Source organism: Ceratotherium simum, chromosome 39, assembly GCF_057802395.1.
Source record: "Ceratotherium simum simum isolate JZ-2026a chromosome 39, ASM5780239v1, whole genome shotgun sequence".
Classification (NCBI taxonomy): Eukaryota; Metazoa; Chordata; class Mammalia; order Perissodactyla; family Rhinocerotidae; genus Ceratotherium; species Ceratotherium simum.
This window is the reverse complement of record NC_141938.1, coordinates 6,605,331-6,620,401: the sequence shown is the minus strand read 5'-3', so window position 1 is coordinate 6,620,401 and position 15,071 is coordinate 6,605,331. Positions and strand designations below refer to the sequence as shown.

Below are 15,071 nucleotides of genomic sequence, written 5' to 3'. Positions count from 1 at the left end.
GGTCTCAGGTCAGAGAGCCTGCCATGCCCACTCCCCCAGACAGCCACACCTCCATCACGTGACCCTGGTTTATTGCCTCAGAGTCTCTGCAACTATGCCATGGATGTGTTCACCAGCCTTCTTCTCTGACCTTGTCTGTTTTGTTCACTGCTCTGGCCCAGTATCCAGAACAACACCTGCAAAATAGCGGATGCTTAAGAGATGTTTGTTGAATGAATAAACGAAACACTCTTTTGAAAAAAACAATTATTTTTCTTTAATAGCAAAATAATATATACTGTAGAAAACTTGGAAAATACAAAATATAGAAAACATAATTTAGAACCTTTATTGATGTTTTGATCATCAAAGCATGAGTCACACCTGCCCTTTCTCTCCATGTCCCCCAGGTGCATGTAGGTATGTCAATGGTGTATAGGTGTGTGGGTGCACATAGACAATCCTTCCAGGGTTCCTAAGGGGTCTGGCCCCTCAGGTCCCTCCAACTCCTAATTCCACCCTTCTGCTTCTGTCCTGCCACTGCCGATGACCCTGAGAATCACCCTTTGTCGAAGACCTTCTCAGGCCTGGGGCCAGTAAAGAGTAAGGCTTTGCAACATATCCATGAGGTAGCTATGGTCTTCCCCATTTCTAGATGTGGGGACCGGGCTTCCAAGAGGCTGGCTGATGTCACAGAGGCCACACAGCCTGCAAACAATGATTCCAATTGTCTGGAGGTCCCAAGGCCTCGGCTGTCTCTACCTGTGGCCTTCAGGCTGATCACTGCCGTCTGCAAGGTGCTGCTCACAGGGGCTGGGGCTCGTTAATGAAAGCTGAGACGGGTCTCGGGGACGGGTGGTGCAGTCACATCCACCAGTCCATGGATTCTTTGGGGCAGGCCCTGACAATGACCATGCAGTGGGGCAGCCCCTCACACAGGATCCTCTCGGCCTCCTGGCGCTCCCAGCCCAGCCCCTGCAGCTCAAGCACCCTGAGCTTGGGCATGTTGAGGCAGGAGGAGAGGATTTCAGCCGGGGAAGGCATTTCCGGGGTGACGAGCGGGCCCAGCAGGCACAGACTCTCCAGGGCTGGCATGCCCTCCAGGACCGACAGGCCGGGGGCAGAGAGGCCCCTGACGGTCAGCCGGATCTTGCGCACGTCCCGGAGGTGGCGGCTGATGGCCAGGAGGGTGCTGTCGGCCGAGAGGGTGCACCCCAGCACCTCCAGCCTCTGCAGGTAGCTCAGCTCCTGCAGGCCCGCATCCAGCCCCGTCTCGGTCACACGGTAGGTGCCGCCCAGCACCAGCGAGCGCAGGGCACGGAAGCGGGTCAGGCCCTGCAGATGCTCGTCGCGGAAGGCGGGGACGCGGTCCAGCACGATGCACTCGAGCAGGGGGAGCACCGTGGGGTCCTGCTCCTTGAGGAGCCAGGCCATGGAGATCTCACAGCTGTGCAGCTCCAGGGTCCTCAGGGTGCAGGGCAGGCTGGTGATGGGCACCATGCTCAGGTCAGCCACGTGCAGGCAGAGTCGCTTCAGGTTGGGGCACTTCTGGCCCAGGGCCCTCAGCAGGGCAGGGGACAGCTGGGGGGCCTGGGAGCCGGAGAACAGGTAGCCGCCCATGCGCAGGGAATGAAGCCGGGAGGCCATGTAGCGGCGAAGGAGGTGCCACATGACTTTAGGCCGCATCTGTAAGAGCCAGAGATGGGGGTGACCGGGGGCAAGGCACAGGGGGATCTTCCAGGGCCCCTGCCTGCCTGGAGACAAGAAACCCCAGCTGGGGTTCTGGCGCTCCCCTGAAATCTGTCCTTCCATCCCCTGCCAGCCTCACCAGACCAAATACCTGGCCAGGAGTAACAAGACTTTTTTTTTTTTTTTTTTTTTTGCTGAGGAAGATTGGCCCTGAGCTAACATTTGTTGCCAATTTTCCTCTTTTTGCTTGAGGAAGATTCACCCTGAGCTAACATCTGTGCCAATCTTCCTCTATTTTGTATGTCACCGCTGCATGGCCACCAATAAGAGGTATGGGTCCGTGCCCAGGAACTGAACCCAGATGGCCAAAGCAGATCATGCCAAACTTAACCACTAGGCCATGGAGCTGGCCCCAACAAGACGTTTTAACCCCACCATTTTGATTTCTAGGTTTGAACAAAAACAATGAGGGAAAGAGAAGATCACAACAGATCTGTCTTAGCAACAGAGTGGATTCTCATTATCTTCTGGAATAAGTAAGAAAGCAAAGCGACCCACTGGTATTTTTATCCCTTTCTTAATGACCACCTCTGGTAGCAGTAACAAAGTAAAACTGAAAAAAGCTAAAACTGCCCAGGGCAAATCAGAGCTAGGTTGAAAACAAACAAAAAAAATCACAGCCTGGCCATAGCGAAAAGCTGCAAAAATTAACCCAAGAAATTTGACTTGAAAACAAACAAAATATAACTAGCTGATAGCACTGTGCCTTTCACTGTATGTACATTTTACCTTTAAGAAAAACAAAAAGAAAAGGAACTGTATAGCATACAATTTGTTGACTACTTTTGACAGAATAATCAAATCTTCCTGGCCAAATTTCGACCTGCAAGTTTGGGCCCAGGGAAAGGAACTCACTAGAAATATTGCCACTAAAAGGTAACTCACAAGCGTAGAAGCCATGGAGGCTAAATTTAAAATGGGCACAAAGCCAATGGGTGAACCAACTTTTACTTGCAAAATGACAAAGGAGAAAAAGTTTTTTGTTTTTTTTTTTTGTGAGGAAGAAAATTCTTTAAAGTTTCACAATATCAAATATTGGCCAGGATGCGGAGAAGCACATCTTGAGCCCTCCTGGTGGGAACTGGTCTGGATATTTCCAATGCAATCTGGTGGTTTCTACTGAAATGTAAAATGTGGACACCACTACCACTCGTTTTGTTTTTGAAGAATATAGATGTTTGTGTTTTTGTGTGCAGAGTATCTCTAGAAAGATTCAAAGGAAAATGGGAGCATTTGCTGTCTCTAGGGGAAAAAATGGGGTGATTTGGGTGACAGAAGTAGAAGGAGACCTTTTTTTTCACCTTTTACTACATTGCATATTTTGAGTCCTGTGGGGTTTTTTTTGTTTTTTTGGTTTGTTTTTTTTGCTGAGGAAGATTCGTCCTGAGCTAATATCTGTTGCCAAACTTCCTTTACTTTGTATGTGGGTCGCCACCACAGCATGGCTGACGACTGTAGGTCGGTGCCCAGGATCCGAACCCACAAACCCGGGCCACCAAAGCAGAGAGTGCTGAACTCAACCACTATGCCACATGTATTATTATTATTATTTTTTGTGTGTGTGAGGAAGATCAGCCCTGTGTTAACATCTGCCAATCCTCCTCTTTTTGATGAGGAAGACTGGCCCTGAGCTAACATCCATGCCCATCTTCCTCCACTTTATATGGGACACTGCCACAGCATGGCCCTACAAGTGGCGCGTCGGTGCGCGCCCGGGATCCAAACCCCAGGCCGCCGCAGCAGAGCACGCACACTTAACCACTACGCCACCGGGCCGGCCCCTGTATTATTATTTTTAAAAACTAACTCTTTAGTTTGTTTAAATGCACACACTGCCTAACCTAGTAATACCTCTTTTTTGAAATTTACCCTTGAGAAACACTGGTTTCTGACAGCACTGTTTTAACAGCAAAATCTAGGGAAAAAACTAAAATGTACACTGGTAAGATAATAGCCATCTAAGCAGCAATTCAGAACAAAGCAGATCTAGAGATACGAACATGGGTAATTTCTCAAGACAGGCAGGAAACAGTGGCAAAATAATGCCTCATAGATAAAAGAAAAAAGAAACAATACCATTTATTTTGTCTGGGTATAATTATTCCCCGACATAATGGCTAACATTTATTGAGTATCTACTGTTTGCTAGGTACAGCGCTGAGCAATGAACTAGAGCACTGATCACTGAACTACCTGGTCATGTAGTAGATACCCCTGGAAAAATAATCTTGGCTAGAATCTTGCTGCAAGAGGAAGAGGTAAGTTTCAACACAGACTGACTCCAAAGCTGAATCCTGCTCTTGTAACCCCTGCTCTTTCCTCCTTACACAGACACAAGGATGTAAACGCATATAAGATGGGATGGAAGGAAATATTCCACCCTTATAGTGGTTCCTCTGGGGAGGGGTGAGGATACCAGAGGATGACTGTCAAAGGCTCTTAGCTTCAGCTGTGGCAATATTTCAACGTTCTTACAAGGAGAATTATTCGTGACTCGTGATTTTTTTAAAATAAACTTTCACTAGTACGTAAATTATATATCAAAAAGAGAACTGTAAAACAAATGTTCTAGTTAATCTCTATTATGTGTGCTGAAGTGTTTAGGGATGAAGTGGACCCATGTTTGCAACTTATTTTGAAACACACTTAAATAAAATGGATTGGGCCAGCCCTGGTGGCCTAGTGGTTAAGTTCAGTGCATTGGCTTCGTGGACTCGGGTTCAGTTTCCAGGCACGGACCCACACCACTCCTCTGTCAGGGACCATGCTGTGGTGGCGGCTCACATAAAAATTAAAAAAAAGAGGACAATTGGCAACAGATGTTAGCTCAGGGCAAATCTTCCTCAGCAAGAAAAAAAAAAAAAGACTATTTATTCCAGCGGGATAAGGAAAAGGACATTATTTGCCTCACACTAGTTCAGGTCAGGGTTTGCCACCAAATGAATTTGTGCCAAGCTTACAAAAAAACTGTTCACTTTGCAGACTTTTTGATTCTGGAATTGTAGATAAGGAAATGAAGATGATAAAGTATAAACGACCCTACCCTCAGAAATTGCACCTCTAGGTTTCTGAGTAACTCCTACCTGGACACAAGAAGACGGACACAAGCACATTCTCACGGAACAAGAATCAGTGGCATGAGTGACACCTGGGAGGTTGTTAGAAATTCAGAATCTGGGGCCCTCACTCTAGGCAGCTGAATCAGAATTTGCATTCTGACAAGATCCCCACGTGACTCATACGCACAGTAAAGTCTGAGACACCACTTTATAAGACTGTAATCATAAAAAGTTGGAAATAAACTAAATGTCTGTCAACAGGAAAACAGATGAACGCATTGTGGTATATTAATTTAACAGCAGTTAAAAAGAATGACCTAGATTACAAGCGCCAATTAGAATAAATCTCAAAAGCAATGTTGTGTGATGGAAGCTAGTTGTAGATGGATGTGTAACTAAAATAGCATTTAAATATCTAAATAGTGGAATAGCATTATCTAAACTTTAGAAACACGTTAACAATACTGTATATTGTTTATATAGGGCACCCACACAAGAAGTAAATAAAAACGTAAAAGGATAAAAATCCACTTTCTAATAGTGGTTGCCTCTGAGGAGGGTTCCAAAAAGTGCGCCAAATATACCTATAAATGTTATATGCATATATGTACACATAAACATTTGTATGTGTGTTTCACACGATCTGCAGTAAACGAGGGCAAAGGTTAAAATAGGTTAAATCGAGGACATGATTGTTCTACATATTTGAAATAGTTCATAATAAAAACAAGAAAAATGAGAATGGGGGAAAGTAGAAATGGTTCGGTTGCACTACTCAGGAAATTAATTCTGGAAATAAGCTGACTATGGAAAATTATTTCTCCATGAAAACTCACCAATGATAATAATATTTGATAATGTAATCATCAACCAGCATCTATCGTATGCTGACTATATGCCAGACACTAACGGTGCCCATTCCCTGCACAATCTCGGTTACCCCATTTTGGAGATGGGGAAACTGAGGCCGGGAGGTCGCAGAGGAGCAGGTAAGCGACGCGACTGGAGTGCGCCCGGGACTGCCGGGCTCGAAACCCAGGGTGAGAGGGGTGGTCTCGAGGTCCGGCCACCCGACCGCGGCCCAGGCCGGCCCCACGTACCGTATAGAGGGTCAGGTCGACGTGTCGCCACAGCCACCGGTCGTCCACCAGCCTCTTCCAGCGGTGACAGACCCTGAGGGAGGGGACCCGCGGTTAGAACGACCCCGGCCCCGCGGGGACCGGATCCGCAGCTCCGGGCGCGCCCCCCGCCCGGCCCTTCCTCACCTGGAGACGCGGATCCGGTCCCGGACCGGGAGGTAAGAGAAGACCTCCAGCAGGACCGAGTCCGGCAGGTCGGCGAAAGTCGCCATGATCCGGCCGACACGCACTTCCGTTTCCGGCGAGGGGGACTCGGGGATCACCCTGGGGGCGCCCCAGGAGGCGGGGGGAGGTGGGGGTTCGGCAGTGCGGTAGCCGCGGCCTCCGGCAGCCGGCGGAGACTTTCGGCTTTCCTCTTGCGCGAACGTTGTTGGGCCTCAGCTCCACACCAGCTCGGGGTCTGGACCAAAAGCTGAGGACACGGCTGGGGCCGAGGATCAAACCCAGAAGGCGTGGCCGGGGTGGTGACAAAGCCCGGGGGCGGGGTTAGGGGCGGGGACGAGGCTCTGGGGGCGGGGCTGGGGACGAGGGACAAGCCCGGAAGGCGTGGCCGGGGGGGGGTGACGAACCCCGGGGGCGGGGTTAGGGGCGGGATCGAGGCTCTGGGGGCGGGGCTGGGGACGAGGAACAAGCCCGGAAGGCGTGGCTGGGGTGGGAGACGAAGCCCGAGGGCGTGGCTAACGGAGGGGCGGTGGCTCAGGGGCGGGGTTAAGGGCGGGACGAGGACCAAGCCCGGAAGGCGAGGCTAAGGCGGTGACGAGCCGGGAGGGTGGGGTGGAGAGACCAGACGTCGAGCGGACGGCGTGACGGAGAGCGAGGTCTTAACTTTTTTACTTAATCATAGTTTTTGATGCATATACACGAGGATAAATTTGCAGAAGCGAGATAGCTTTTTAAAGTGCATGTTGAATTTTTCGTTTTGATTGATACTGCCCAACTGTTCACAGAGGCTGTCTTGAGTTGACCCTCCCACCAAATATCGATCACTCATTTTTAAAATAGCAATTCATAAGGGTAATGAAACTTATTCAAACGTTCCCGTATTGATGAGCATTCAAGTTGCTTCCAGACGTCTTGTCACCGCAAACAATAACGCAGCTAAGTATTCTTTATTATATATGTATGTACATACATATGTTATGTGTGTATATCCTGCGTTTATTTCTATAGGATAAATAATCAGGAGTCGGTTTGATGAATCAAAGGACATGTGAGTTTAATTTTGTTAAATCACTCCCCCGAGAGCCTATAATGGCAATAAATATGTTTCTAATACACACACACATACAAAAGCAGGAATTGGAGATTATTTTATTTTATTTTTTTTTAAAGATTTTATTTATTTATTTTTTCCCCCCAAAGCCCCAGTAGATAGTTGTATGTCATAGCTGCACATCTTTCTAGTTGCTGTATGTGGGACGCGGCCTCAGCATGGCCGGAGAAGTGGTGCGCGTCCGGGATCCGAACCCGGGCCGCCAGCAGCGGAGCGCGTGCACTTTACCGCTAAGCCACAGGGCCAGCCCTGGAGATTATTTTAAAATTGAAAACTATTTTAAAAAGAAATGCAAAACTCATTAAGATGTATACATGAAATGTGTGCAATTTTTATATATCAATTATACCTCAATAAAGCTAAAAAAAATACATCTTTATGCTCACACTTATCCATAAATAAATAAAAAGTAAAACACTCTGGTTTCTCACCTATCAGATTAAGAAAGATGAAGAAGCTGGAAAATACCCACACTGGCCTTGGTGTGAGGAAACAGATCCTCTCAGCTACCACAGATGGGGCAGGATTGATGCAAACTCTTTGAAGGCTGTTTGGCAATAGGAGATTGCAGCCCCTGTTTGGACCCAACAGTCCCACTTCTAGGATTTCAAGATGTCAAAAAGAATGAGGTAGATCTTTCTGTGCTGTTTGGAATCCTCTCCAGGATATTGTCTGCTTTAAAAAACAAAAAGTGTAGAGGACAGTGTGATACTGGTTCAACACGAGGTTGACATGAGGGAAGCCATATTGTAGGAAAGAAACCCTATTGTAACTTTGAATGACCTCTGATTAACTGACATGCTCTGTGGATTCTATGGCCCCTTCCAGCTGCTATAAGTTGATAACTTTGTTCTTTTGAGTTCCTTAGGAATGTGATGACCCCCGGGCAGAGAGTCTATGCTGATAGCCATCATTAATGACAACTGAAAGATCTGGGTATATGGCGTTGCTCCAGTCTCTGATGCATATCCAGTAAAACAAAAGACTATCAGGAACTAAACAGACTATCAGGAACAGATATCTGCTCCCACCCAGAGATCAGATGGATGCCCCCACCCAGAGACCAGATGCCTCCCCCACCAGGAGACCAGCCCCCTATATAACTGGCCTGTAATCTTTGTGCTGTAAGATGGCTTTTTTAGGTCATGAGTTGGCCGTCTTCCCTCTTGCTAGCAAGCTGTAATAAAAAGTCCTTTCTCTCCTACCACCTTGCCTCTTGACTACTGGCATGTCTTGCAGCAGGCAGAAGACGCCCCCTTGGGTGGTAACAAGTGCATATAGTTTGATCCCACTGGATATATATATATCTCTCTCTCTCCAATAAAATGCATACACAATTTATTATGTGTTTTGCTTTATACATAAAGGCCTATATAAAAACTAAGTTGTTTGTTTCTGCTCTTTGACATAACTTAACCCATTGCATGTACTTGAAAATATAAAGTCCCTATCTCCATTGGAACATGTTATTAACATCTGAAAAATTTTGTTATCTTCTTGGGAGACTCCATATCACACATGTTTGAAGATGCAGAGACTCAGAAATGGAGACTTTTAATGGTGGTTGCCCCTGGGGAGAGGCTGGGTCTGGAGCGTAAGGAGACTTTATGTTGCTGTATATACACTTTTGTGCTGCTTGCATTTTTGCCATGTGGAAGTAATACCTTAAAAAAAAAAAGTGGGGCCAGCCCAGTGGCATAGTGGTTGACTTCATGCTCTGCTTCATAGGACTGGGGTTCGCGGGTTTGGATCCTACATGCCACTCATCAAGCCATGCTGTGGCAGCGTCCCACTTACAAAACAGAGGAAGACTGGCAACAGATGCTCACTCAGGGCTAATCTTACCAAAAAAAAAAACCCAAACAAACAACAAAATAAATCAAACCCCTTTGATATTCCTCCTCAAACAAGAGCACAGAAAAAGTGCTTCATGCTTTGGCAGCCGTCTTGTGCCTGTGGAAGGAAAGCCCAAAAGAATCACACAGAGATCAAGCCACTTGCCAGGGCCACAAGTTCAGATCTTTCTTTCTTTTTTTTTTTTAAATAGTCTTTATTGGTTTACACCATGCACAGCCAGCTCAGAACAAGACGAGTGAACAATGGGCTGAGAGCAGTGTTCCTGAAGGAACAGCGCTTGGCTAGGGGGTCCTTCTAGTTTTTTTTGTTTTGTTTTGTTTTGTTTTGTTGGTGAGGGAGATTGGCCCTGAGCTAACATCTGTGCCCATCTTCCTCTATTTTGTATGTGGGACGCCGCCACAGCATGGCTTGATGAGTGGTGTGTCGGTCCACACCTGGGATCCCCGGGCTGAACCCCGGGACGCCAAAGTGTCGTACACGAACTTAACCACTATGCCACCAGGCCGGCCCCAGCATGGATCTCTCTGGTGCCAGACCCTGGGCCTCTACCACAGTGCTGCATGGTCATGATTCCCTCTGGAATCATGCAGGGGCAATGTCTTCTCTGCTCCCAGCGTCTTGGGCTTCCTCCTCACAGCACCTGACACGCTGTATTGCAAGGACCTATTCACTTGTTTCCTTCTTTCCTTGTCTTCCTCTTCTATCAGACTGAATTCTGGGGTGGCAGGTCAGCCTTGCTCACTGCCATGTCTCCAAGGCCTGCTGACCTGCTAAGAGATTGGGAGAAAGGACTTCCTGAGCAACTCGCTCCACCCCTAGGATTATTTCTCCTCTGGTGAACCCTGGGTGGGATGGCTGCCTTTAAGTTTGGCAGAACCCAGGTGTCCCTGCCCCCGGCTCAGTTACACGGGTTCCTGAGAACCATCTCCTGCCCCATCAGCACACAGCAGTGGAGAGAAGAGATCCCCGCATACAAGCTCTGCCTCTGGGTCAGAATCCCAGGAAACAAGAGGGCAAAGGGGGCCTGCCAGCTGGCAACTTGGGTCGTGACCCAGCACTTTTCCCTTCTGAGAAGCACCTTCCTCCTCCTAGAAGGAGCAGCTCTGACAGCAGATCCGTTTGCCGCCCAGACAGAGTGATGGGGCTGCCCTAGCCCCTCAAAGGGCAGTCACTGAGTCCCTTCATGCGAAGCCCAGAATTATAAGTACCAGGGTGTGTGTAGGGGGTGGGGGACAAGGTCTCTTGTCTCCTGAGGCTCCTCCCCCTCCCACCTGGGTCCAGGAGAGGGAGTCAGTGCTGTCTAGTCCTGGGACTTCTCACTGCCCACTCCCTACTCCCTCCTCAGGATGGCTTAGCCCAGCTGGGGCTGGCAGGCCCCCCAGTAGATCCCCCCACTCCCCATGGAGCCCAAGCCCCCAACAATCCCAGACTTTATTTTCCTCCCCCTTCAGCAGCACTCCCCATCCCCTTCCAATCAGCCCCAGCCCGGAACTCAGCATCACGGTCCCGTGCTTGAGCTATCTTTGAATCAAACATCGAGAAATTAGAACTTCTTTTTTTTAAAAAAAAAAAAGACTAACATTTACTTTTTTCCCAATTACCAAAGTAACATATGTTCATCGCAGATAATCTGGGAAAACACCAAAAAGCAGCAAAGAGGAAAATGAGCCTCAGCAATTCCACCATCTAGTGGCAACCACCATCAACACCTTGGGTGACCCAGTATTTCTTTTTTATAATTTTTATTTTTTTTCCCCAAAGCCCCGGTAGATAGTTGTATGTCATAGCTGCACATCCTTCTAGTTGCTGTATGTGGGACGCGGCCTCAGCATGGCCGGAGAAGCGGTGCGTCGGTGCGCACCCGGGATCCGAACCCGGGCCGCCAGTAGCGGAGCGTGCGCACTTAACCGCTAAGTCACCGGGCCGGCCCTGATCCAGAAATACCGACCCAGTATTTCTATGTGAATGCAAAGATGTGCTCCTTCCAAACTTCCTCAGGCACATCAATCCCCTCAGCTCACCCTTGACCTTCTGACCTCTCCTCTTGCCCCATATGTCTTCTGCAAACTATTAGAGGATTGTCAGAGGCTGGTCCCAAATCAATCCTTACTACAATCCTAGGGTGGGAATTGTTACCCGCTTTCCATAGATGAGAAAAATGAGAATCAGAGAGCGGAAGCGTCTTGCTTGTGACCATACAGCTTAATATGAAGGGGTGAGGTTGGGGTTTCGACTCATCTGCCTGGATCCAAAGCCTGTGTCTCCAACGTGAATAAGCTTTCCCTTCAGATTCCTTGCCCTCTCAAGCCCACTCTGAGGGACTCTGAAGAGGATCGAGGAACCATGGAAAGTTCTGAGGCAGGAAGGCCCCTGAGCCTAGAATTTGTGGTAGGGTCTCTTGGGCCAGCTCCCTAAGGCAGAGCAGCTCCAACTGGGTCACAGAGCGTCTGCCCTTTCCCTCTTATGTCTTCCGCCTAATCTCACATCCTAGTTTGAGAAGGTGGATTGGGTGATTCAGAAGTGGTGGCCCCTCTTGGGAGTGAATCCCTTTAGGCTCCCCAAACCGCACAATCCTGCCTGCTGACAAGGAACAGTTGACCAGTTCCATTAGCAGCTGTTCGGTTGAACTTAGAGAGGGGGGCCCCTGTCCGGCCCTGGGGAACCACACCAGGGGGGCTACTTTGGGGCTGCAAGGCAAGGTTGAGATCTGGTACAAGGCGCCCCCTGCCGGGCGGGAGCGACCTTCCTGGAAGAGAGCCCTGGGAGGTTTTGCACTTGTGCCCTTTCCAGCTGCCTCCCGGAGTTGTAGGCTGGTGTGCAACGTCCTATCTAATAAGTGCTGGTTTCCAGGCCAGGATCAGGCGGCTCCTTCGCTTGTGGACTGTGGTCTGCACCCCAGGAATCCCGGGGGGGTGGCGCAATAGGAGGCACCCCGCCCTGAATGAAGGCAGGGGGCCGGACGCCATGACTACAGTACTCGACCCAGGCTCCCCGTGGCCCCGAAGCTACAATAAGAGGAATCGTCAGGCTCAGGAACGAGAGGTCACCCCCCGCCCCCCGGGATGTCCCCCGAGCCTCCCTGGCGTCCCCACCAGACGCCACACAGTCGGTGTGTCCCCATAGCGAAAGGGCCTCAATTAACGGCTTCCAAACGGCTGGGCGCCGGCCCCTGACCTCTGACTCTCCCTCGGTGCCCCTTCCCCAGCCCCGCACAGCCCGGGACCCCCAATTGGCCCCCTGCACTGACCGCAGGTGTCTCCCAGCCCAGGATCGGGAACCCAAAGCCCGGCCTGGGGCCGGGAACGACCCGGCCCGGTGTTGACGGACACCGGGAGGAGCAGAGCCGGGAGCTTCCGGCGGCGCACTTCCGCTTCCGGCTCTCAGCGTCGATTCTGGCCCTGGCTCTGCCCTCGAGCGAGAAGGTTGTGGCGTCGGCTGGTTCCAGGCGATTGGAGGTGAGGGGGCCAGGTGCAGAGGTTCGGAGTCGGGGAAGGCTGAGGGGACCCGGCCGTCAAGGGTCTGCGGGCCGGCGAGAGGCGAGGCCGGGCCTGCGGGCGACCTGAATGGCGGCGGGGCGGGGAGGGGGTGGCGCGACTGCTCGGGGTCTGCGATCCTGGGAAACGGGACCTGGGGCCCGGGAGGACTCGGGTCTGGGGGTTGGGAGGGCGAACGTAAGACTCAGTAACCGGGGGTCTTGGGGCCTGGGAGACCCCTGAAGTCCGACTCTGGGGCCCCTCACCCCCCGCCCTGTGTAGCTGCAGACAGGATGATCGAGGTTGTCTGCAACGACCGTCTGGGGAAGAAGGTCCGCGTTAAGTGCAAGTATCCACTGGCGGCCGAGAGGCAGTGGTCCCTGGGGGAGCTTGGCATGAGCCAGGCAACTCAGCCTGTTTTGTGGGGTGATTTTAGTTAAAGCCGGGAGAGGGGGTGGATGGGGTCCTGGCAGAGTGCATTTAGCCCTGGAATGTCCTCTTCCGCGTTCTACTTCCCGCCGCCTTCCATTTCCTTAACTCCTCTGCGCCCAGCACGGATGACACCATCGGGGACCTTAAGAAGCTGATCGCAGCCCAAACTGGCACCCGTTGGAACAAGATCGTCCTTAAGAAGTGGTGAGTGCAATGGCAGAGCTGGGGGCCGGACAGGACTGGGCCAGAAGGTTTTGGTTGGGGGTGCGCTGCTGGCTGCCCTTTGCTTACAGCAGGGCTTCCTCAGCGTGCCTCCGGGGTGAAGAGCCGCCTTAGGCGTCTGTCTGAAAGGTTTCTTTCCCCGTAGGTACACGATCTTTAAGGACCACGTGTCTCTGGGGGACTGTATCCTTTGTGTGACTTCTTGAGGAAGGGTGTGCATACCCAGACTTGGTTCTTTTTGCTCAATACCGGAGTCTATATGACATAATGCACATAACGTGTTTAACTTAGTATGTGGCACATAGTAAGCATTTAGAAAATGAGAGCCATGTCATTATTTTGTTGGGGGAGGTGGGCGGTAGACTGGTGAGGTATTTTGACTCAGCTTAGAAGACACTTTAAGGTCAAAATATTTATTACTGAGCTCCGCCCGGGTGTGAAGAGGAGGTCAGGGTGGAGTGAGACTTGGGCATGTCTGTTGTGCAGAAGGAACAGGAACGTTTTTTATCGTTTGGATTCTCTCCAAATCAAAAGGACCCAGTCCCAAATGGCTTCCTTGGTCCTGGGCTGAGTCCTCAGTTCCCCCTGACCCAGGTGTGAGAGATGAGAGGGGTGGGGATGGAGCCCACAGTGAGGATTCCTTAACCCCTTTACTTCAGATGAAATCCATGATGGCATGAACTTGGAGCTTTATTACCAATAGAGCAGAATTTCTTCCCCCTGCCTTGCTCTCCCCTCTTTTCTCCCACCCTCACCCCTCACACTGGTATGGATGCTTGTTTTTAAAGACTCATGTTAATAAAAACTGAGAAGCTCCTTCCTTGTTGTCATCTTTGAGTGAGGGCTATCTAACGAGGGGAGGGTTGGTATCTGGTCGTCACTCTCTCTCAGTACCCAGCTGCTCCATAAGAGGTCACGAAGCGGGAAGAGTCAGCCAGCAGACTGGGAGCCTGAGTGGAAGCCCAGAGTGCTGGGGCTTGCCATGGGTCTCTGAAGGTCACGAGATCCTGGGATTATTGTCATCCTAAAAGACCAAGTTGCCTCTGAGTAGGGACAGTATGTACTAGTTAGGGATACAAGTTCTGGATTCAGACCGACTATGGGTGGAATCCCAGCTCTGCCACCAACAGTGACCCTGGGCTAGTTACTTAACTTCCCTAAGCCTTCATTTCCTTATCCAAACTGGAAGTGATGGTGCGTACTTCACTGGTGTGTTGTGAAGTGTAGATGAGAGAAAGCCTGGGTAAGCATCTCCAGTTCCTGGCACTTATGAAATCCTAGTGGACAGAGCGAGGCAGTGTGCCATAGGCTGAATTTTGACTGATTTAGCAGTGAGATTTGGGGAAGTCAGCCTCTCTGATACTGTTTCCTCCTCTCAAAAGGGGCACCATGATGGCGCCCGCATCTCGATGAGATAATGCAGTTAAAACAGCAGGATGGGGCCGGCCCCATGGCTTAGCGGTTAAGTGTGCGTGCTCCATTGCTGGCGGCCTGGGTTCGGATCCCGGGTCCGCACCGACGCACTGCTTCTCCAGCCATGCTGAGGCTGCGTCCCACATACAGCAACTAGAAGAATGTGCAGCTATGACATACAACTATCTACTGGGGCTTTGGGGGAAAAATAAATAAATAAAATTATAAAAAAAAAAAAAAAACAGCAGGATGCCTGGCACATAGTGTTGTTACCTGTCTCCAGCCTTCCCCCAGGTGTGAGTACACAGGACACCAAAAACATCTCTGTTCCCTTGTCCCCAGATCCTGGGGTTGACCCTGGCCCTGGCCTTTCCCAGAGCCCTCCATTCTGGAGCCCTTCTCCAGAACATCACCTAAAACCTTGCTCCATCCCTCTTCAGTACATAAACAAGTCCAAGTCCAGCCCACTGCTCCT

The 15,071-nt window shown here is 50.2% G+C and overlaps 2 protein-coding genes across 3 annotated transcripts; one reads left to right on the top strand and one right to left on the bottom strand.

The window, feature by feature from the left end:
• Positions 1-231: 231 nt before the first annotated feature.
• On the bottom strand, positions 232-6,352 carry FBXL12 (F-box and leucine rich repeat protein 12). 2 transcript variants are annotated; one of them, XM_004442606.3, is made up of 3 exons: positions 6,053-6,352; positions 5,888-5,960; positions 232-1,665 (listed from the first exon to the last, which is right to left on the bottom strand). In XM_004442606.3, exons 1-3 carry the CDS (start codon positions 6,136-6,138, stop codon positions 844-846), a joined length of 981 nt encoding a protein of 326 aa, XP_004442663.1. In that variant the 5' UTR covers positions 6,139-6,352; the 3' UTR covers positions 232-843. The 2 variants fall into 2 exon arrangements, with proteins under 2 accessions (XP_004442663.1, XP_087281620.1); XM_087425494.1 differs by lacking the exon at positions 5,888-5,960 and having other exon boundaries at positions 6,053-6,133.
• A 6,004-nt stretch (positions 6,353-12,356) lies between these two features.
• On the top strand, positions 12,357-13,999 carry UBL5 (ubiquitin like 5). Its single transcript, XM_004442607.3, has 5 exons — positions 12,357-12,511; positions 12,812-12,878; positions 13,082-13,165; positions 13,329-13,366; positions 13,843-13,999. Exons 2-5 carry the CDS (start codon positions 12,823-12,825, stop codon positions 13,884-13,886), a joined length of 222 nt encoding a protein of 73 aa, XP_004442664.1. The 5' UTR covers positions 12,357-12,511; positions 12,812-12,822; the 3' UTR covers positions 13,887-13,999.
• The last annotated feature ends 1,072 nt before the right edge of the window (positions 14,000-15,071 follow it).